Source organism: Podarcis liolepis (genome assembly GCF_965112155.1).
Source record: "Podarcis liolepis genome assembly, chromosome: 11".
In the NCBI taxonomy this organism is placed as follows: domain Eukaryota; kingdom Metazoa; phylum Chordata; class Lepidosauria; order Squamata; family Lacertidae; genus Podarcis; species Podarcis liolepis.
The window spans coordinates 40620594-40643460 of NC_139565.1; the positions used below are offsets into that span (position 1 = coordinate 40620594).

A 22867-nucleotide genomic window follows, 5' to 3' on the forward strand; every position below is an offset into this window, starting at 1 on the left:
CAGAGGAACTAATAAGTGTCCTCCTTTCAGAGCAAGGAAGACTTCCTTCTTATATATCACAGATAGGGTCAAGTCAATTGCTCCAGGCAGATCTGCTTTTTTAAGGAGAGATGGGATAGAGGTAAGAGAAAAGCTTGTGCCTCTTCTAATTATGGTGCCATCTGAAGGCAGCTGAGGAATTGCATCTCTTTTGGGGACACATACTTCCCCACATAGACATGCATTTCCTAGCTTGCATCTTTACAATACGCTGTAAGAGGTAGCGTGTCACCAGTGATATAGCTTGATGTAAGGCAAAGCTGAACAGAATCACAATTTCCTGAAGCAAGGATCTTCCATGAATCTTTTCTAAAATATCCTAACAGAAGGATGCAGCTACAAAAGAAGACATTTTACAAAAAGTTGTATAGAAGTAAAATTCTCATCTCTAATTTATATTTCAGTTAAATTTATTAAACACATTGTGTAAAATCTACATTGCTGTTTCAGTTTTCATGTTTACAGACAGGCGCTTTGTCACCATGATATGGCAAGGGGCTACCTTTCTATGGGGATTATGTTGAATACTGAGAAACTCTGGCTCATTTAAGCTCTCTTCTCATTGCTTTCCCTTTATTTCCCTCAGCCACAGCACAGATGGGCTTATGTTCCAGAAACAAACTATGAAACAGTTCCAAGGAATGTCTGTTGTTGATATGAGCACCTGGAATCTATCTTGGGAATAGGGAGAACTCCTAGAGAGGTCTACAATTCATCTGACAAAAAAAAAATACATATAAAGGGTAATTTTTTTATATCAATCTGCAAAAATAATTGAAGTGCCACCATCTTAAAAAGTGCTGGACACACAGTGCCATTTGTGAAGTTTTCAGGCATCATTGTGGAATTTCTTCAGCATCAGAAAAGTTTTGTGGAGTTTATTGTGCAAATCCTCAAATGGTACAAATTCACCTCACTTTTCAGCTGATGGCACTGTACAAATGGAAAATATGCATTAGCTACTTTCTTTTAAAGCAACAGTACTAACTACCTGCGGACTACAGTTAATGCACATGTAAACTCCCATGCATCAGAAGCCAATTTTAGTAGTACGTGACAGGGTTACTTTGGTATCCTAGTCATTGGATACCTTTCCTACCCATATGCAGAGATTTGATTGCACCTTATTCTGACATCACACTAGCACACATACCGTATATCTGTATTATCCTAAGATACAACTCTCCTTCATAATCAATTACCTTTTATTATACATCCACTAATTTATAGATTTGTTCTTTACAAAGAAAATGTTAGAGACTCTTCATGGTAACTGAAATAAATCATGATTCCAGATTTTTACAGGGGGAAATGGAATGGCTTGCCGTCAATCCACACCAACATGTTTTTAATTCCAGGTCAATGATATGGCACATACCGTGAAATGAAGAACTAGTCACGAAAAATGAAAACCCAAACACACATTAAAATGTACACACAATAAAAGTAATTTACATTGACAAATAAGGAATGTCATTTATTAAGGCTGTGCTTTAGAGAGGACGTATAGGGTCAAGTCGCCTTGGTCAAGGCACAAATGGGAAGAGGTGAGCACAGCTGTCTAGAAGAGGAGGTATATACAATCACGGATGAGGTGGGCATGCATGCAAATACAAAACTGCACAGCTGTTCTTTGCAACAAAACTTGACATAAGTGAAACAAAATACTGTGAATTTTCTTTTTACAAGTCCACCATTTTACTTCATTATTTTAAAAAATTGGCAAATATTTCCAAAACAAAATTCACAATTTTGAGTAAGTTAAAACATTTGAAACAAAAAGTGCTTCCCATCTCCAAAACCTGCCTGGTTGTGCTATCTGGTCTAGAAGCATTTTGCAGACATCTTAGGAGTGTTCCACACAACTGAAATGTCAGCCAGGGGAAGAAGAAACGGGGCATTTCCACAGACACTTCAAAAGTTTTCGCTCTTTCAAGTAGTTGACTTCTTAGAGCTTCATTTCCAACCAACGGGGTGGTACAGCAATGAAGGCTCAGGCATCCTTTAGCAGCAGAAGATTGCCTCAAAGGGCACGTGGTCTCTTCGGATTGATCTGTTTACTGGCGTGCTCCTCCTCCTGTAGCGCTGTGCGGAAGGATTTCACTTTATCTTAAAACAAGAAAGGAAAGTCAGTTATCAGCTGAATAATTTTAGCACGATTCCTGTACCCAGACCTTGAGGCATAGTCTCTTTTATTATTGGAAATTGCCTTGAATGTGTCAACGTAGAAAGGCAACATATACAATTATGTGTAAATAAATACTACATGCAATTTCAGTAATGTACTGTATAAATAAAAACACGTATTAGAACACACAGAGGTGTAATCATGCAACGCACAGTACCAATTCCACTTTGGATCAAGTGGAAACTGAGCTTCCCATTCTGACAACTTTGTTTTAAGACAGATACAATCAAAGCAGGACAACTGCACCAAATGGAAAAGAGTTTGGTATGCTCTTTCAGCAGTTCTTCCAATGTCTGGATCAAGATTTAAAGTCTGAAGAACATGTGTTCATCAGGACCAGTAATGAAATTAGAAGCAGCAATAGATGCAAATTGAAATTTGCTCACTAGAGATTTAAGAAACCAGGTGTTTCTTTAAAAAGCAAGTCAAAAGAAAGGCTGCAATGGACCACAGCAGATAGAAATAGATGATGCATTGCTATCCTTTAATTCTGCAGCAGTAATCAAAATGAGATCACATCCTACACTACTATACTTTACATATCAAAATGCTTAGAAATTTGCTTTATAAACCACTATATGGCTGTCAATATCAATTGATTTTCTCCCCCTACTAAAACTGGCCTGTGAAAAATATATAAATCTTGAAACCCATTAAATGCTAACCACAAGCCACTTGTCACTTTCAACAAATTCTTCATTATCTAAGAAGTATATCTAAGCAGGTATAAACACCTACCCCGAAGCTCAGTCAAAATGTAAATTTTTTGTTCTAGGATTGCTTCAAGTTGTGTAGCATATGAATCCACATCATAGTCTACTTCTTCTGTCATTTCCAAGAGAGCTTTTTCATCTTCTAGCCACCTAATAGATTCCTAATAAAAACCAAAGATAGAACATACAACAATCAATTTGCAGGCAACAAATTGTGGAGTGCAATGCCAAACTTGCCAAAATTAACAAAACAATTTTGATAAGTTCAACAAACATTCCTATGATGGAACCTTTTTATAAATATCAAATACAGACAGTTTCCTGTTTCAATGATTTCCAAGAAGCTTCAGTGTGTTTCAGATAAAGACTAGGAAGCAGGGATGAAGCAGTTTATACAACTATCAAGCTGCAAAGACACTGTGGAAAAAATAAGCATTAGGAAAACTGCACAAAAACCGCAAGTTGTTTGTAGTTCTTTTCAAAACATTTTTATTGCCCCAACTGGGAAGTTTGACCAACATAAAAAATACTACTTAAACACTTCTAAGGGCTTGAACATGCCCAGTGCCAATTCCAATGCCCAATCATTAACTGTTTCTGAAAATGTCTTCAGTGTCAATGGAACCTTGGCCTATGGGATGAGAGAAGTTGTAGCTTCAGAAAAACAAGCCCAAAGGCCCCATGGTTGCACAGTGCTCAACAGTTCTTCGGATCCTAGCCTCTGTATTAATCAGCGCTCCACGTTTACCTGGAAGACAGCTCTGTGGTCTTCTACAACTTGCTCTTCCATTTCCACCATCTGTGATACAGCTTCATGGAAAGTAAACAACTGTGGCGATACTTCTTCCTCCTTTTAAAAACAATGAAGCTCAATATAATTCTACTTTTCAAAAAAGATTTTGATAACAGAAGTTAACCGAAAGCAGCATGTTGAAGAACACTGATCCATGACTCTGCAAGACAAATGCTTATGTTCTCTTGAACAAGGCTAATTCATAAATTTATTACAATGTATGGAGTGCAGTCCAGTTTTGGGATACACTTCAGTTGAGAAAAAGAAAAAAAATGAGCAATTACAAGAATACACAAAGAAACAAAACGAGAAAAAAGAAGGTAACAAAACATGGTAACCTGAATCAATTCAGAGAAAGAGATTGGTTTGTATAGGCAAGGCATCTCCAGGAGAGCCTAACAAAAATAAAATCTCTAGTGAATCCCACACAACAGCAAAAACTGATGGTTGCCCCAAATGCCCTTTGTTTACTGACTAAAATGCCAAGTTCAGTAATAGTATATTGTTACTCCAAAGGGCCACTAAAATATTCTTCCATACAGAAGCAATAACATTTATCTGCCCATGAAATATAAATGGTGAGAAAGAAGCTCCAAAGAGCTGTCTAGCAAATTATTTGAACGGTCTGGAGGACACCACCTTGTTGAAGCTAGGCAGGTTTGGACAGTGTCTGGATGAGTGACCGCCACACGTGGGCCACCTTGAGTTCCATGAATTCAGGTGGGATCTACAGTGTTCAGTGTCCATGAATTCAGGTGGCATGTACAGAATTAAGGTGGGATCTACAGTGAGGGGGGGGAGTATTTGATCCGCTGCTAAATTTGCCCGTTTGCCCTCTGGTGAAGAAATGACCAGTCCATAATTTTAATGGTAGGTTTATTGTAGCTGTGAGAGACACAATAACAACAGGAAAATCCCCAGAAAGCAGCCCAAGACAGGGAGCCCCATCTCACTAAGGATATATTGGTTTCTCATTTCAAATACAGAAACATGGAAGTATATAGTCAGAAGGTTGTGATCACCTTGCTTAGGAGGGCAAAGCATGAGAAGTTGGGGTTTTTTAAGTTCAGAAGGTAATGTCTGAGGATAACATGATAGTGGTTTATTAAAGTTGAGAGTATGAACAAAATTGAGAGTATAAGTGGATGTTTCATACTTGTTTATATTCATTTTATTGCTATGGATATAAGCTATCCTGAATGCTCTTTAGAGTCATGTCTGGCTGGTCATATCTGCCCCTTCCAAAACCTGAAACAAAATCTAGAAAGACATTTCTGTCAACACACTATAATGCAGGAGAATAATGTATGCAACATGATTAGTTTCAGTTTTTATTTAATAGAGAAAGAGTCTAGACTATCCTTACAACACACCAAGCAACTTTCTATACATATACTAATCGGCTAAATGTTTGCAATGCATTTCTACTGCAATAAGAGCCACTGAGGTTTGCCAGATACTCACATTTTGTTCACAAAGTAGTTTGAGATCATCTCTCTGAGGTGAACTACCGACACCCCACTGTGCCTCCAAGTCATCAATCTGATTTGGAGCATGATGAACGATTGGACGGATATCACCAGCACCAGTGGGATCAACTGTCAGTTCCTTTACTCTACAGTTGCAAAGAAGGTGTTCATTTTAAAATGAGTACCATTCATTTAGTACAGAAAAAAAAACCCTTCATCAATTCACAGGCAATTCACATAAATAATGGTGATGTCAACATCATGAATGAATGTATCCTTAATAGGAGTGTACCCTTAATATGAGGAGTCAAACACAATATACTTGATTACAATATTAAACACTGTGCTCTTGCAAGAGTTTGAATCATTTATTATTTTATACTATAATTATTTCACATGCATTTAAAAGTGAATCAGTGTTGCACTTCAATTATTCAGATGTAGAATTGCTAGTACTACAAAAGTTGACATCACCACTATCTTACACATGAGGGGAAATAACAAGCTTGGGCATGAAATGTTTGAAAAGAAGAAAAGATGAATAATAATTGGGAAAATGAGTTGCAGGCCATGCAGTGTCACCACCTGTCAAACAAAATGGAAACAAAAAGGCGGTGATGACTCAAGACAGGGAAAGTAGGTGAAGGTTTGTCTGTAAAATTACACAGCTGAAGAGGGGGGGAAAACACTAAAAGAAAATAGAGAGTCCATGTAAAGAATGAAGTAGACCTGGTGATCGAAGGAGAAAAGTCGTCATACTCATAGGAAGGAGAGAGATCAGAGCGACTGCCACTACCCTGTGAGAAGGGAATGTCCGAAGGACTAATTCCAAATTCCTTTACTCTGCAGCAGCAAGATACAGCAGCAAATTAAAAGAAAGTGTTCTTGTAAGGACAATGAAATCACAGCCTCTAATATTTAATCAGTCATTTATGCAACACGCTTGCTAGGGCACAAATAAACCTTGGCAAATCCTCCAAGAGAAAATAGTCATTACTACAAGATGGGAAACTGAAGTCAAAGGATGTTGGCTTAAGCAAAGTCATCCTTCAACAGCTGAGTGGAATGGAGCTGGGTGGAATGCAAGGAGATTGTTCCAGGTTCAACATTCCCACTAATGCACATACGGGTTGCTTACTTTGTACAACTTCAGGAACAAAAACAAATCACTTCAGCTTTAGCAGACTATTATGACCCAGGTCTTAGTATTATTGTAATCATACACTTTATGAACTGTGTGGTCATGCAGCTCATTCATAGAAGTGTCCCACTATTCATATAAATTCTCAGAATGTGGTATATTAAAAACAAAGACTTGTATACTACTTACTAGCTAAATTGTGTAATACATAAGCAAATTCCATGAACATTTATAAGACATGTCAAAGAAGCCAGTATTTCTATATAAGCCCAGTGTCTTGGTGAACATCACAACATGTCTACCCTGCTACAAAACAACTGACATTTGCAGTTATTTCATCCAAGGACTGATCCAGAGGTACCGAATTTTTTGCCCCATAGGACGCACTTTTCCCCCTCCAAAAATGAAGGGGAAATGTGTGTGTGTCCTATGGGGCGAATGCAGTCTTTGCGCACCTCTCCACAAGGCGCAGGAGCCCTGCGCTGGGCTCCCGCTGCTTGCGGAGAGTTGCCTGTTCTGGGGGCTGGGGTCAGGGGAAACCCGCGCCTGGGGGGGAAGTAATTTTTTCCCCTTTATTTCCCCCCCCAAAAAACTAGGTGCGCCTTATGGGACAGTGTGTCCTATAGGGCGAAAAATACAGTAAACTGCTCTTCTTTTGGAAGAAGTGATTTAAAAAAATAATAATCAACAACCCAGCATTTAAGGGTCAAATATTCACTGTTGCCTTAGAGAAAGACATGCTAAACATACATCAATGGCATTATTTATAAATAATTATTACTGCCTTTTAAATTGTTATTTATTTGAACAATTTATATAATGCTTGGTTATAAATGTATGTAAGCGGTGTACAAGAAATGCAACACAATGAAAATAATAATTGGTTTACACTAACATCAGAATTCAGTTAAAATGCCAGCCTAACTAAAAAAATAGGTTTTTATTTTAGTCTGCTTGTTGCTATATTTATAGGACACCGACAGATATTTACTCACTAATGCACTCTACACTATAATTGTCATAACCTCAAGACTTATATTCCTGTTTCCAGACTGAAAGGATAGATTAATCAAACTGAGATGATGATGCTCAGCTGTAATCTGGAAATTTGAGGTGAGAGAACCTGTTTTCAACTCCACTTCAGACCTTCTGCATAAGGTTAGGCCAGCCATCTTCAACTGTGAACCGTATTGGTATAAATGTAGTTCCTCATAGCAATTCAGAAAGTATGAGGAAGTTGAAGCCTGAAAAAAGACTTCTAGGTTTCGAACGCTGCTAGGGAATGCAATGATATAAATATAAATTCTCATACCTGTTCGCATATCTTAGTGTGTTTAGAGTATTTTCACAAGATGCCATCCCTGGAGAAATAGTAGCAATCTGGGAGAAAAGGATATCAAAAGTTATTTTTTCAAGGACAACAGTCAAGAGCATATGCACAAATCTGCATTATTACTTAAAAGAAGGGAATATTTATAAAATTTATGCACACTGAAAATATTAAGTATTGTGTTCAAGTAAGCACTTGATAGCAAAGTGATTCATATTATGTGTTTAACCTATATTCAGTTTTAAATGAATCCACATTTTAGAGCACCTACCTATCCGTACAATATGGTATCTTTCTAATACATTATATTTCCAATCTCTCCCACCCAATCTAATTAGGGAAGAGTACTGCTTTCCAGCAGGTATTGATACATGCAATAAACATAAATACTTGTTTCCACTTTAATTATTATTTTTTGACTTACTTCTTCACCTCTTACCATTATTAATATTTGGTGACCCTTGAGAAAGAAGATAGCATTAATTCTAAATCAGAATAATCAAAATGATGAAGGTAAGATAGCATGGGCAGCCATCTTTATTTTGTTTTAAACAAACAGGGCCTAGTTATTCAAGTTGCCATAACAATACTATCAAAAACAGTAACAAAATAAATACAATCACAAACTTTTACAATTTAAATAAAATGTATAGTTGAGTTTCAACACAGCAGTCAGTACCATACACAAAATCGTAAACTAAATTTGGATATAGAATATTGAAAAATTAAAGTTCAGCTGTCCAAGTTAGCATCTTCCATATGAATTTCACATGACACTTGGTAGTCTCACTGCAGTAAAACATAAGGGGCAACCATAGTCTCTCTAACCCCAGTGTCTCAGTCACAAATACATATGCAATTTTGGGCTGAATTGAACTGTATTACTCTATGTACAAGTAACCAGGACAGTAATTTGCACAAGGCATATTTGGAAATGGGATACTAGCATATGCAGGGCAGAATAACCTCCACAAGTATATTTTCTACAAATAAAATGACATTGACTAATAGGTTATTCCAACAGAACCTACCAAAAACAACATATGGAATCTGTTGGAATCTTAAGGACTATAAACACTTCCCACAGAAGAAACTGAATTCTGTAAAGTAGCTTTTGGAACCATATTATGAAACTTGAGCATATCAAGAAGCCATCTTCAAACTGCCCCAAAGAGAAAGATCACACTGGCTATAAACATCTCTTATAGTATTTTAAAATCCAAGTCTCAAGACCAGTGCTTTTTTCTGGGGGTACGCAGGGGTACGCATACCCCTAAACATTTTGTGAATCTTTGTACTTTTGTCCATTTACTGTCTTTATTTTTTCCCAATTTGAACTATAAAATGGTGATTTTTTGGAGTCAAAATGGGAGTACCGCTAAACATTTTTTTAAAGAAAAAAAGCACTGCTTAAGACCAAGGAAATAATCAGGAGAGAACCAGTGGGTCTGGTTATGAAGCAGTACTGAATTCCAGCTAAGGATTACTATCTAAAGATTAGCGTGCCACCTGAGAATACAGGGTTTTTCCAGAGGCCTACCTCCTGGGAATAACAGATTTGGATATTCCACAGAAGAGGAAGGGTAACTTTTTATATGCGGCGGCGGCAGCAAGAGTTTTGATCGCAGCAAAATGGAAGAGTAATGAAATCCCTCTATACAAGATTGGATCCAAAAGTTGACAGAATATGCCAAATTAGATGGTTTATCAGAAAAAATAAAGAATAAATCAAAACAGGAATTTGTTTCTAAATGGGAGGTTTTCAAAGAATATCTGAAAAATAAATATAGTAGTTTAAATTCTGTTGCAGCATTCGAGGAACTTCAGTGATAGTTGCTAGGTAGATAGAAGAAATTAGATTTATTGAGAATAAGTTTAATTATGAAAAAAATGTGTATTGGCAATAAGTAATATGAATTTGAAATATGGAATAGACGGGAAGTTGGGTCTTTAGTGTTAAGACCAATAGATGTTTTATTGTTTGCCAAGAAAATTATGTGTCTATGGTTATTTTTGTAATTTGTGTGTAATTTGGTATTTGTGTGTTTTTTTCTTGTTGTATAAATATTTTTATTTTTTTTAAAAAAGAGAATACAGGGTTTTCCATCCCTTTTGTATGTCGCCTATGGTGTATTTAAGTTGATCTACTACTAATAGATTGTTGTTGTTTTCTACAGCAATGCAACACACTAAACTTACCATACAGGTGCGAGAGTTTTCTCCTATGAATGAATCTCTTAGGACCTGAGTAAGTTTACTCGCTCTGAATGGAGTATGAGGCTTATTTCGGCCTAAGGCTCTGATGCACTCCTGTAAGAGTAAACATGTTTATGTTTTCTTGCTCCACAGGACACATGCAAAAATATTAATACAAGCGCAACCAACAAAACCAGATAAATAAACATGTTGCTCTCGTTTAAGCCAGTCTTAAAATATTACATCAGTTTTCAGTATTTCTAATTAAGAAAAATGCAAATAAACCTCAAGGCTACTATAGCACTGTAATTAGGCATTGCCAGAGTTTGCGTTTTAAGTCCGAGCACAATATTAATTCTAGACTCTCATGGACATGTTGAGCTATAGGCAAGTGCTTTTAATTGCTACTGTTCTTCACTACTTCTGGAGCCTTGCAGCACTAGACAAGTTACTTGTATCAGAGATTAAGGAAGAAAGCACTTAATACGACATTGTTTGCTATTGTAGGTGCTGTTCAGCATTCTGTAAAAAAAAATATTTAGGTCAGTACTCAGCTTAGAAAGAAAGATTTAAAAAATCCTCCAGGCTAATAGTTTCTTTGTGTATAAAATGTAAGCCAAGGGAAATGGGTGTCCACTGTGCCTCACAAGGGTTTTTTATGCTAGTTGGGTTCTTACCAATACTGTCTAATTCTGCAGGGTTTAATACCAAATGCTAGAAACCACAGGAGGGGAGAAGGCTCCTGTTTGTGGGAAACCATAAGAATCTGGTTGGCCGCTGTGAGAACAGAATGCTGGACTAAAAGCACCGCTAACCTGATCCAGCAGATAGTGCTTATGTTAATAGAGCAACAAACCAGGAAAGGAAAAACTAATCAATTTTATCCTCACCTAATAATTTTTATTTTTGGCTATTTCTCTCTAAAGTAAAATACTTTTAAAGGAAAATGTATGCACATTTTCTAAAGTTAAATAAAAGTTAAATAAAATTGCTTGAACACCAGACTAGTTTTGTGCCATGGTTCTCAAAACGTTTTACAAAGGGCTATTTCAGGCATAGGCAAATGCGGCCCTCCAGATGTTTTGGGACCACAATTCCCATCATCCCTGACCACTGGTCCTGTTAGCTAGGGATGATGGGAGTTGTAGTCCCAAAACATCTGAAGGGCCGGGTTTGCCTATGCCTGGGCTATTTCAATGGAATCATTGCCTTGGTCAGAATAGGCCTTCAATCCTGCTCAATGACCTGGAAATAATGGCCCTTTAATCCCAAAAAACCCTATTCAAAAGGCAGCCCTGGACGACTTCATACCCACCCAAGCCTATCTAACCAACTTAAAAGGTTCTGCCTCCCCCGTCTCATATCTTTCTGCTCCAGCTAGTGACTGAGGGCTCCCCAGTTCCACAGCTGTGTTTCACAAGGAACCTCACATAAAATAGGCATGCACTTATACGGCCAATCATGGAGGCTATAATGAGATGGAGGGTAGCAGCCAGGGGACCCAGACACTATCAGCACCTCAATGGACTCACTCTCCTCAATGCTTGGTCAATAAGGCAGGCAGGCTGCAGTAAGAGACTAAAGATCATTTAGGACACAATAAACTTAGCACCAGTCCAACAGGATAACAATGCATCTGGTACGATATAAACTGACAAGCAGTGATTCTCCCGGATTTCAGGCAGGAAGTATTTCCCAAACCTGGATATGCCAGGGACTGAACCTGAAGCCTTCTGGTCACAAAGGAGATAATCTACCATGGAGCTACAGCCATTTACAGTACAGTGGTACCTCTACTTATGAACGTGATCTGTTCCGGGGTGCTGTTCGCACCCCAAAAAATCCATAAGTAGAGCACCGCTTCTGCGCATGACACAATAGTGCTCCTGTGCATGCGCAAAGCGCACAGAACACTTCTGCATGTGTGAAACCCGGAAGTATACACTTCCGGGTTTGCCGCATTCGCAACCCGAAAATCCGCAACATGAACCTAACGCAACTAGAGGTATGACTGTATATTCCATTTAGGATTAAAGATGAAATCCTAGAAGAGGACATGGCTTATGAAACAGCAATACAATATGACTTTTAAATAATAATTCTTTCTTCACTAGTAATACTTAAGTATTTGACTATGCAACCCTTATTTGGTTACAGTAAACAGATTTTGAAATATTTCAACAATGGGAAACTCATCGCAGACAACTTCTAATGGGGCAAAGCCCACATTTCAAAAGCACTGAAATGTTTTGACAAATGAACTGGAGGATTTTCAACTCCTTTAGTTTTCTCATGATACAAAGACTGTCAGAAAATGAAGATTAAGTAGTTCAGTTAGAAATATTCCATTTATTCCTGACAACAGTAATTTGGAACATCTGTAGCTGCTTGCTTATTCTTGCTCCCCTATATAATTAATGACATTTAGAAGATGACAAACAAAGCAGAGCAACAGCAAAACAGTTCACTGCAGTTAAGTAAAAATAAACACGAAATCTGGATACTTTCCATGCACTGAATTTGCAATGCACATAAATACAAATATGTACATTACAGATATTTAATGTGGAATTAAATCTTTCAGCATGCTGCACAAACTGCAGAAGCGCATACTGGCAAAATAGCTACATTACAGATAAGGAGGAAATGTGTGAGACTAAATTTCAAGAGCTTTAAAATTTGGCCTTTCTTGGAGGAAGCTGTTGTTTATGTTCAGATCCAATTTATTCACTGAATCTAGCTGCAAAATGTTAAAAGAAGAAAGGGCAAAACAAGGGATAGGATTATAAAGCAGGATAAGACATTTTGTTGTGTCTCCATTAGGTATATATTTTGTGCTGATTGCAAGTTGCTCTGTCTAAAAAACAACCTGTTATCACAGTGAAGCCATGTATTTTGTTAGTACAAATCAGTGTAAGTTCTGTTTTATTATTTGGTTAGTCAAATTAGGCATGTCTGAGGGCAGCTGTATTATCAAGTAACTATTTCTAGAGGACTAACTGTGTTAGCTTGTTGCAATAAAAACAAATACCTGTGATGACTGACAAATGTGGCATAATATTTCCTGGACCAGAGTATTCCCTGCAAAGGCTGTCTGGTCTACAAAAGCTTACACTGCAACAAATTTGTTAGTCTTTAAAGTGTCACAAGGGTCCTCACTGTATTGTTAAATATTAGTTATGCAGTGTCTATCGGTGTGTTTTGTAATCATACCAAATATGCACAATAAACCAAAACAGAGGTGAAGTTCACACTGTTTGTGTCTCTCTCCCATGCACACTTGTGTTAATTACACAACCATAAACTTAAAACCACGTTTTTATGCATATATTACTCCCTAGGAAACTTACAGCAGAGCTGCACCTATTTGCTCTACCTGCCTCTTTCCATGCTATAGTGATGGCTCATCCTACATTGTGACATTTCCCTAGGGGAATACAGGGTTTTCTTTGAGAGAGAAAGCAACAGCTGGTTTACGCACACAGAAAATCTACATACATTGGAAAAAAGGTAAGTTTGTATAACACTGAAATGGCAGGATATTTTTTTTCCAGAAATGAATATTATCAATAAATACTTGCAGACTAAAGGGAAAGAGATGTAGTATGTATGGGAGCATTCCCATACCACTTCCATACACAAACACATGGACACGTGTATACACACGTAGAGTCAACTACCCAAAGAGACCATAGTCTTTTACCAGAAACAATGGGCAGATGGCATCAAAAGCCCCAAGCTAAAATCCTACAGCTAGCACCCAAGCACAGCCCTTCCAAAACCTGATACCTTCCAAATGTTGTGAACTACAACCTCCATCATTCCTGACAGAGCCCATGCTGGCTGGAGCTAATGGAAAGTGTAGTCCAACAACATTTGAGTGGTACCAAGCTTTATGTTCAGACCCTGGCCTATATCAGCTTAACAGCATTGTGGTCCGACTCCACAGTTTCAGTCTGTGCCTGACCACCAGCTGCTAGAGGACTTGACTCCTACCTATTGCAATTCTTGAACAGTCCAAGATTCTTATCATAAATCACAAACCATGTATGAGTATAGGCAGAGGTCTACAAAGCTACCTAACCTTATGAAAAATTTCAGCATCTGTTTATTTCAGTAGCTTGAATGTGGGAGGGCCAGGAGTAAATCACTGCTAAGCTAGAAAGCAAACTGGGTGTTTGGCTTTGGGTAAATCAGTCTCCTGCAGCTTAACCTAGCTCACAAATCAACCACAAATCTAAAGTATTGCTCAGAGCTCTTTGAATGTACAAATGTAACAACACACATATTAAACATGGAAGGCAAATGTCACCTTTAGAAATTTCTGCATTTGCTGCAATATGGAAAACTGGAGGGTCTTTGGTAGAAATACAACGAGAGGCATTTTTTTTTTTTTTACCTTAAGTGCTAAAAGGCTCTTGTTAATTTCAGCACCTTCCAGACGTGTTTGCCTATCGGCACTGGAAGTGTCGGCTCCTCTTTCGTTTCCAGCCAAGTCAATCAATGAAAATTTGCCATGCAGCTTCCCTTTTCTCCTGAGGATGATCTGAAACACTGCATGGCTTCGAGATGAGTGTGCATTTGCAGATGTCTGACCAGATGTTCTGTAGCAAAGGGAGGAGAGAAACGCAATTGAATTACACATCACCACAAGGCTTGTCAGGCTTACAATATCTGTTGATAGTTTAAAGCACACTTTAGGTTCTATTCTAATACAAAACAAACAAGGGCCTCATTTGTAGTACACATATGCCAATTACCCTCTATCTTCAACTATGGCATGAACTGAGGTAGAAGAGCATCTGTATTTTCCTCTTATACCACTCACTGAACCACGTTTGTTTCAATTCACTTAATAATATTTTTACATTTTAGAAGCAAGTACTAGTTATTTTTATTTTACAGTAAACAAAAACGAAGCATCAAGCTAAAAGAAAGAATAAAAACAGTCATAAAAAATAAATTTGCAAGATAATAAAATAATAATCATAATAATCACAGAAAGTCTGAAAAAGAATGAGTGGCATAAAATAAACCCCATAGTGGAATACAGGTTCATACTAATACCAAACATATTAAATCATCATGATTATTGCCAAATACTTATATTTAGTGGGAATGTGCCAACCATGGGATTGTTTGGTCATGTTAAGTCACAAACAGCCCCCAAGCTGAAGCAAAGTCGGAGAAGTCCAAATCACTCATGGTGGCACATATTTTATGAGTCACATTTTTCAAAAAAAAGGCAATGAACACTACTTTTTAAAACCATAAATCCGTAGAATAACAAGATGTGCCCTTCCATCCTTGAGAGATCACTAGACAATCAGTAACCAACAGATATAGAAAAAAGTGTTGATGAGTAAGGTTAATATTGGTGTCATCAAAAATAGGTAAGAGACATAACTTAGCGTCCAGGGACCCCTGTTTGGTAACAATACCAATCTCTGTTACAACCTCCTTCAAGAACACATGTACTTAGTTACATTCCCAATACATGTTTCAATACGTTCCTTGAACCTTACAACCACACCAGCGCAAGGGGAAATTGGCTCTTACAATATGAGCTAGTCAGACAAGGGTTAAAAATCAGAGTTGGACCACCTTCAAAGAATTTACTCTAATGTTAAACACAGACTGAAGGGGCGAGTGTAGTTATAACTATGCAAGTGCTAGTTATAACTTCTTTTATGCCTGTACTTGAATGTTACAGTCTTAGTTGGAAACCCAGATGTAATAATGTAACAATACAGTGGTGCCTCGCAAGACGAAAAGAATCCGTTCTGTGATTCTCTTCGTCTAGCGGTTTTTTCGTCTTGCGAAGCAAGCCCATTGACGGATTAGCGGATTAGCGCTATTAGCGGCTTATCGGATCAGCTGATAAGCGGCTTAGCGGCTTAGAAAAAGGGGGGGAGGGGAAAAACCCCCGCAGGAACTCGCAAGACATTTTCGTCTTGTGTAGCAAGCCCATAGGAGATTCGTTTTGCGAAGCACCTCCAAAACGGAAAACTCTTTCGTCTAGCGAGTTTTCCGTCTTGCGAGGCATTCGTCTTGCGGGGCACCACTGTATGTCAATAAATTAGCAAAACATTAAGACAGTAAACTGGTAACACAAATCAACACTGCTCCTAAAACACACACACACACACATGTTCTATTTCTCTCAGTAGCTATTACAGAACAGGAGTTTTCTTCTGGCAAGTAAACTCCCAGGTTGTTTTATTAAAAAAATAAAAAATAAAAATCCTACCTGCAACTGTTGCCTATTTCAATAAGCTTGAGTACATCTTCAACACATTTAACCTCTCGTTCCTGTAATCCCACCACTTGGACTTGCTGTTTACCATCTTCTAAAACTCTCAATTTCGTCTTCCTGTTCAATAAGTCAAAAACCTTATGAAGGGAGCAGGGGAAAGAGAGGGAGAAGAGATGTTGTTTTATTTAAGGGTCTTTAGAAATTACTTTAGTCCTGTCTGACAAAACAGCCATGCAAAACAAAGAGATCTAAATACAGAGATGAAAACTCAGAACTCCCGACAAAACAAGCTTTGCTAGATAAGACTTTTATTCTAAAATAGATATATGTGTATGTATCACATACCTTTCCACTATAAATTTCAAAAAATGTTGCATATACTTGAAGTTCTAGTTTCTTATAGTTTGGTTTCTTCAACATTAAAAAGACATCTCTAGCTGTGAATAGATTAAAAAGAGATCGACTGAGTGACAGAAAAAATGTTAAATGTACAGCTGTTTGAATCACAGAACTGTAGAGTTGGAAGGGGCCTTGAGGGTCATCTATTCAACCCCCTATAGTGCAAGAATTTCACTAAAGCATCCATGACAAATGTTCACATAGTAGCATGGATTGTTCCATGTGGTTAGTCATAAAAAAGGAGCATTTGTATGGCGTTTTCATGTGTTTAACATGCATCACATACATTAGCTTTCTGTAACGCAAGCAAGAACCCTGTACAATAGGCCATAAATTTACAGGTAAAATTCACAGCATTTGTTTTGGAGAAAAGCTGATAAAATGCAAAGAGATTCACAGGATGGAAGCTAGAATGTTAGACTATAAGCTTTCCAAGAAAGGACATGAAAGGATGCTTCCCCACCAACCCTCTCCCATAGTAACCTTCTGTTACTAGTTACTATAAAGGTAAAGGGACCCCTGACCATTAGGTCCAGTCGTGACCGACTCTGGGGTTGTGGCACTCATCTCACTTTACTGGCCGAGGGAGCTGGCGTACAGCTTCCAGGTCATGACTCTGCTTCTAGGGAACCAGAGCAGCGCACGGAAATGCCGTCTACCTTCCTGCCAGAGCTGTACCTATTTATCTACTTGCACTTTGACGTGCTTTCGAACTGCTAGGTTGGCAGGAGCAGGGACCGAGCAATGGGAGCTCACCCCGTCTCAGGGATTCAAACCGCCTACCTTCTGATTGGCCCTAGGCTCTGTGGTTTAACCCACAGCACCACCTGCATCCCCTCTGTTACCATAGTAACTCCAGAAAAGCTACTTCTGATGGTTAGAGGAGTCTCCAGAACAAAGTGGGATGGGGTGCAAGAGGAACTGTCAAAATAGAACAAAAGCACCTTGCGTGAGGGATACTACTCTTGCAAGATGTTTTCACCCCATTTTCAGTGACTTCCTTTTACCCAACACCCCTTCACACCCCAATCCACAGGCTGCCCTGGCCCCCAGAAACAACTTTTTGGGAATGCAGGAAGCTGCAATGGGGTGAAGAAGCAGGCAAGTCCCATGCTGTCAGTTTCCTTCTGCCTGCAGTTTCGCACAGGTCCAACTTCCAACTTAACCATGCATTTAGTGAATAGTATTACATCTCTCAATCTCAGATGTTAAGTGGTACCCATATACCATAAAGTGTATAGCTATACGTACAGGATACAGACTCTTTTGTATCAAGCCCAAAGACAAAGGACATACCTGCTAGTGCATAAATTCCTTTTGAACAGTCTTGGTTCTTTCCTGAAAAATCACCACCCATTGTCTAAAGACAAATATAATATAATACAATAAAATAAACAGCATGAAAACGGCAACTATCAAACATCACATACTCATTATCAAGGGTCATGCATGAATAACTATTTTCCTTGAGAAGACCCACTGCTTTGTGTAAAAACAACAACTGGATTTGCTCCCTTAAGACACAGATTACTTTAGCATTTTGTAGTGACGGGAACAGTGGACACTCTAAGAATGTATGCATGTGTTTCTAACTCTAATGAAGTTTGTCAACAAGCAGCCTTTAAAGTTCCATAAAGTAGGTTCACAAGTGGGACCTGGGACAAAATTTTACAGTGTATCACCAGTCCCTAAGAGGCGTTTGCCCTTAAGAGAGTCAATTATGTTGTTAACACATTCAAAGCTTTTCTAGTTATCAGGTTATAATAAAAGCACTTCAATAGCATGTATCGCTCACCAGAAATACTTACATGGGTCTTTCCACTGCCTGTTTGTCCATAAGCAAAACATGTAGCCATTCCTCTTTCAAATATTGTTTCTACTAGTGGTCTTGCAGTAAACCTTTAGCACAGAAATAAAAGAAAGAAAAACATAGCTATTATATTATTTTTTAAATATGTATACCGCCCTTCATCCTTAGATCTCAGGGTGGTTCAGAGCATAAAATACATGATAAAAACACAAAATGCATAATAAAAACAAAAACAAAAGCTAACTAGCCAAAGCAGTTTCTGTGCCAAAACCAGGCCTAAACCCTTGACTGAAATGGATCTAGAAAATCAGTTTCCTCCAAGAGTGCCTAGTATAATAGCTTTTTAAAATTTTACGTAAGAAATAAAGCTTGTATAACCCCATCCAAGCAAAAACATCAGAAGCAATCTTTGAAAATGTCTGTTGCAGTTTAGAAAAAAAAAAGTAGTAGAGTACTTTGACACAAATTACATTCAACTTTGGATTCAGCAGCAGTCAGATCTTATTTTCTGCCTTCTAAATAATGCTTTCAGAAGTCCAGAGGAAGTCTTTAGGTCCTCCTCCATTCCCACAAGTTCTTTTCTGCAGGCTTCTTTCTCACACTTCCTACAGCAGAGATGGGTGGGCCAAAGCAAAAAAGACTCGCCTTTCCCCCCTTTGCTGCCCGCCCCAGTCACCACTGGTACAGAAACTGCAAAGAAGCTGCTTGCATTTCACAGGTTTTCTTTGGCAGAATTAAACCCCCACTTATCAGCCAGCGAACAGACTGATAAATCTTGTTGTGTTGACTGCAAACACCTGTCCCCTCCTGGCAACAAACACTCACAGCCAATGAGGTATTGAATCCTGCCTTCAATCAGCTGACGTCCCAAGTGAAGATAACTGATATGGCCTTGTGGGCCAAATCAGACCTCCCCCATTGGGGGCCAAAGACTGGCTTATAGGCTAAAGCATGGGTAGGCAAACTAAGGCCCAAGGGCCAGATCCAGCCCAATCGCCTTCTAAATCCGGCCCGTGGACAGTCTGAGAATCAGCGTATTTTTACATGAGTAGAATATGTCCTTTTATTTAAAATGTATCTCTGGGTTACTTGTGAGGTTTGCCTGGTGTTTTTACATGAGTCAAATGTGTCCTTTTATTTAAAATGCATCTCTGGGTTATTTGTGGGGCCTAGGAATTCATTCATTCCCCCCCCCCAAAAAAAATATAGTCCGGCCCCCCACAAGGTCTGAGGGACAGTGGACCGGCCCCCTGCTGGAAAAGTTTGCTGACCCCTGGGCTAAAGGTTCCCCACCCCCGTTCTAGAGAAACAAGCAGTCCCTATTGACCTAAAATGATGCACACAGAGTCCTTTTGCTCTGCAGTGCTGAGCTGGAGCTTCTGAACATTTCTGTATTCTCTGTACTAATTGCAGGAGTGGAATTGTGGATCCTTCTGGTCCTAGAAGGAGGCTCAGATTCAACCTCCTTCAGATTCAACCTGTACCAAGGAGAGCAGAGATGGGCAACCGTTTCTGCCAAGAGCTGCATTGACTTGTGGGTAATCTGTCAGGGGCTGCATACCAAGCAGCAGGCAGGATGGCAGTCATAAGTAGGCGGGACTAACCTTTTCTTCTTTCTTTCTGCCACCTACTCCCTCCCATTCACACATTTTTCAGGACTTTCCTTCCTTTCAAACTATCTTAAGAGAAGTAGCATTAAAGGAGCATATTTCCAGACTTCTTCTTGCCTCTCTGGCTTTGGAAAAAAACTAGCAGCTTCTCAAGAAACCCCTAGCAGAGTCTGTTCTTCTTCTGCCCAGATCTTTCAAGTCTGACCTGCCTCTCAGGTTCCAAATGAGGTCTTAACCCCTTTGTGTAATTATCTTCTGCCTCCAAAAGTGGGGGGGGGGGGACCTAAACACAATAGAGGTGGGAAGCCCAGTACGGTGACACAAAAACACTCACACTGGATAAAGCTATTACAGTTTAAATATAACTGTGGCTAGGAAAATATGTTCTTTTGGGAGGGCGAAGTAGAAAAAGAGACAAACACATAGGAATTGCAGTAACAATATACAGGAATCCAAGTTAAACAGAACATCAGCTTACTGACAAGAGAAAACAGCAACAAACTTCAAAATGGGGATAAGGAACACATACCTGTACACCATTTCATTAGGAGCGCTGTCATCAAAGGCATAGTCAAAGCGGAAAGTTTGGTTTTCTAAGTACCGTGTTAAATCTACCTTTTGTTTGGGTTCATGTACCATCACAACATCTTTGCTAGGGATTGTTATTACATCAAGATCTTTCATTACAGTTTCTAAAAAAGCAATTAAATGTGAATTAATTTTTTTCAATATACAAACTTCACAATTAATTGAGACATTAGTCATACATGCAAAATAGTAAAATCTTTCCAAAGCTATTTAAGTGAATCTGGTATTACTATAATGTGCATCTCTGGAAGAAAAAAATACATATGTACATGTATTTTCAGGCTGTTCAGTTTAAACTAGAATCATCTTCAGTCTATTTTTTTTTAATCTGCATGCATAAATAGCTTGTTGCAAGAACAGTACATAAAGAAATCATTAACCATCTTCAAGGGAACAGGAGATAGCCAACTTGATTTCATCGGTTTGTGCATTCATTAATATTAGCTATTGTTAATTGTATAAAATGCCTGAGTCAGCAACAACATACACAAAGCCCAATGTTCCAAGAGACATGCAAACAAAAGGTGCTTTGTATGTACAGTCAAATGCATTAATGTGTCCTATTTCTGTGAGGGGGAAAAACCCCTCAGGACAGAAATCAGAATATATTGAGGTTTCTCATACAAAGAGCTCTACATGGAAGTGTTTTGATTCTGACCTTTCACCTAACCACCCAGTTACTGGGAAGCAACCAAAGTTTAGCTTTGAGAGAAGTGTTGTAACCATATGGCAGGAAAATAAAATGGAAATTTCTGCCCTATATTTGCAAGTGAAACACAGAAAAATATTACTGGAAAGAAAAAGTTCAATAGATGGTTCTTACGGCACACTATATTACAGACCTGACTATACTTCAAGGCCCATTAGATCACAATTTTGTTTTTTTTTAAAAAAAATATTATCTGAATACACAAATTCACAACTTTTAAGTAGCATGCCAAAACTCAACAGAGACACACATCTCCCTATAGTTTAATTTAGCTAATATTGGTTATACAAGCAGGATAAACAGATTGTGATCTGTCTCCTAGGAAGATTACAATGAATCTCATTACATTATAAATTAAAACATTAAGGGTATTCTTAGTCACTCAGACCTTCAGAATAAAGTTGGAACTTCAGGTTTTACAACACTGAGTGAATTATATTTTTAAGTTCAGAGAGTTAAAGACGCTCACATTTCATGTTTCACTTTAAAAACTAGAATGCCCAGGTGAAAATTCTGGAAAAGTTAATTAAATAAACTTTTATTACAGCACCAAACCTCCTCAATATATTGTCTTGCAATAGTTCACCCAATCAAATCTGGTGAGGACAGAGAAAATGAATTCCTATCAAATCTTATATGGGGACCAGCTGCAAATCTGAAGGCCCTAGCTTTTGACACCTGAGGTGCATGTTTTTTGGACCCACCTTGTTTTTATGCGTGTGGGTTGTTTTAAATTTTTTGTAATGCTGTATCCTGCCCTGGGACCTTACAGTGAAGGGCAGTGTGTGTATGTGTGTGTGTGTGTGTGTGTGTGTGTGTGTGTAAATGGCTACAACAATCAGATTTCAGTTGATTAATACATCAACTGGTTGAATACAGCCTACATTCCTAATAAAATCTACATTACAATCCGGTGACTGAAAGATAGTAGGCTCCAACAGTTCTGTGATACAGTCAATGTGTAACATCCTATATAACCACAGCATGGTTACACTCATTCTGAACTGAAGGGAAGAGAAGTAGGGCAACTTCCACATCAATGGACTGCCCAGCACATCAAAGGGAAGCTGTCACAGACCCTCTGTCTTCAGATATGAGTCAGAGAGCTGAGGAGAAAAGCAGGCTACTTCCCTTCCCCCATCTGAGGAATACAAAGGAGAAAAGGGTAGAGAAAGAGCCAAAAGTAGGAATGGAAACTACCAAGATGGCCTGGACAACTGCCGTATAGATATGGAGGAATCCCCATCACCACCCTCTGAAAGCATCAGCAGCACTTTATTACTTCCACCCAGCTTTTTCCCAGGTAAGGAGCAGACACGGTTGGTCGTGAACTCAACTGAGGCCATACAGAAATCTATGGGAGGTGTGAGATCATCCTGATTACACATAGTGAGACCAGGATAATTCCAAAGTTATCTTAGTACTAGAAGGGGAAATTGGCCCATTGTCATCCATCTACCACCTGGATTTGGTTCCCGACAGAATAAGCTGAGCTCCAGAATGTTTCCTGTTCAGCCCTGCCTTCCTAGCCTTGGAAGCGTTCAGCAACCTGTGCAAGTGCTCTCCCCCATCTCATATCTCTTATGAGCTTATCCACACTTGCCTTTTGCTCTGCTGTTTTCCCTA

The 22867-nt window shown here is 38.6% G+C and overlaps 1 protein-coding gene across 8 annotated transcripts in view; it reads right to left on the reverse strand.

The window, feature by feature from the left end:
* Positions 1–431: 431 nt before the first annotated feature.
* Positions 432–22867, reverse strand: part of KIF2A (kinesin family member 2A) — a 47708-nt gene continuing 25272 nt past the window's right edge. For 2 of the 8 annotated variants that reach the window (XM_083465281.1, XM_083465280.1), the window contains exons 9-21: positions 20474–20636; positions 18333–18423; positions 17821–17884; positions 16471–16562; positions 16120–16262; positions 14269–14473; positions 9873–9983; positions 7656–7723; positions 5932–6045; positions 5198–5348; positions 3689–3790; positions 2966–3101; positions 432–2148 (exon numbers count right to left, since the gene is read on the reverse strand). In XM_083465281.1, coding sequence (XP_083321407.1) covers positions 2063–2148; positions 2966–3101; positions 3689–3790; positions 5198–5348; positions 5932–6045; positions 7656–7723; positions 9873–9983; positions 14269–14473; positions 16120–16262; positions 16471–16562; positions 17821–17884; positions 18333–18423; positions 20474–20636 — 1526 coding nt within the window. In that variant the 3' untranslated portion in view covers positions 432–2062. Of the gene's footprint in view, positions 2149–2965; positions 3102–3412; positions 3572–3688; positions 3791–5197; positions 5349–5931; positions 6046–7655; positions 7724–9872; positions 9984–14268; positions 14474–16119; positions 16263–16470; positions 16563–17820; positions 17885–18332; positions 18424–20473; positions 20637–22867 lie in introns of those variants that run through there. The other 6 variants (XM_083465282.1, XM_083465284.1, XR_014517067.1 and 3 more) reach the window with 5 other exon arrangements.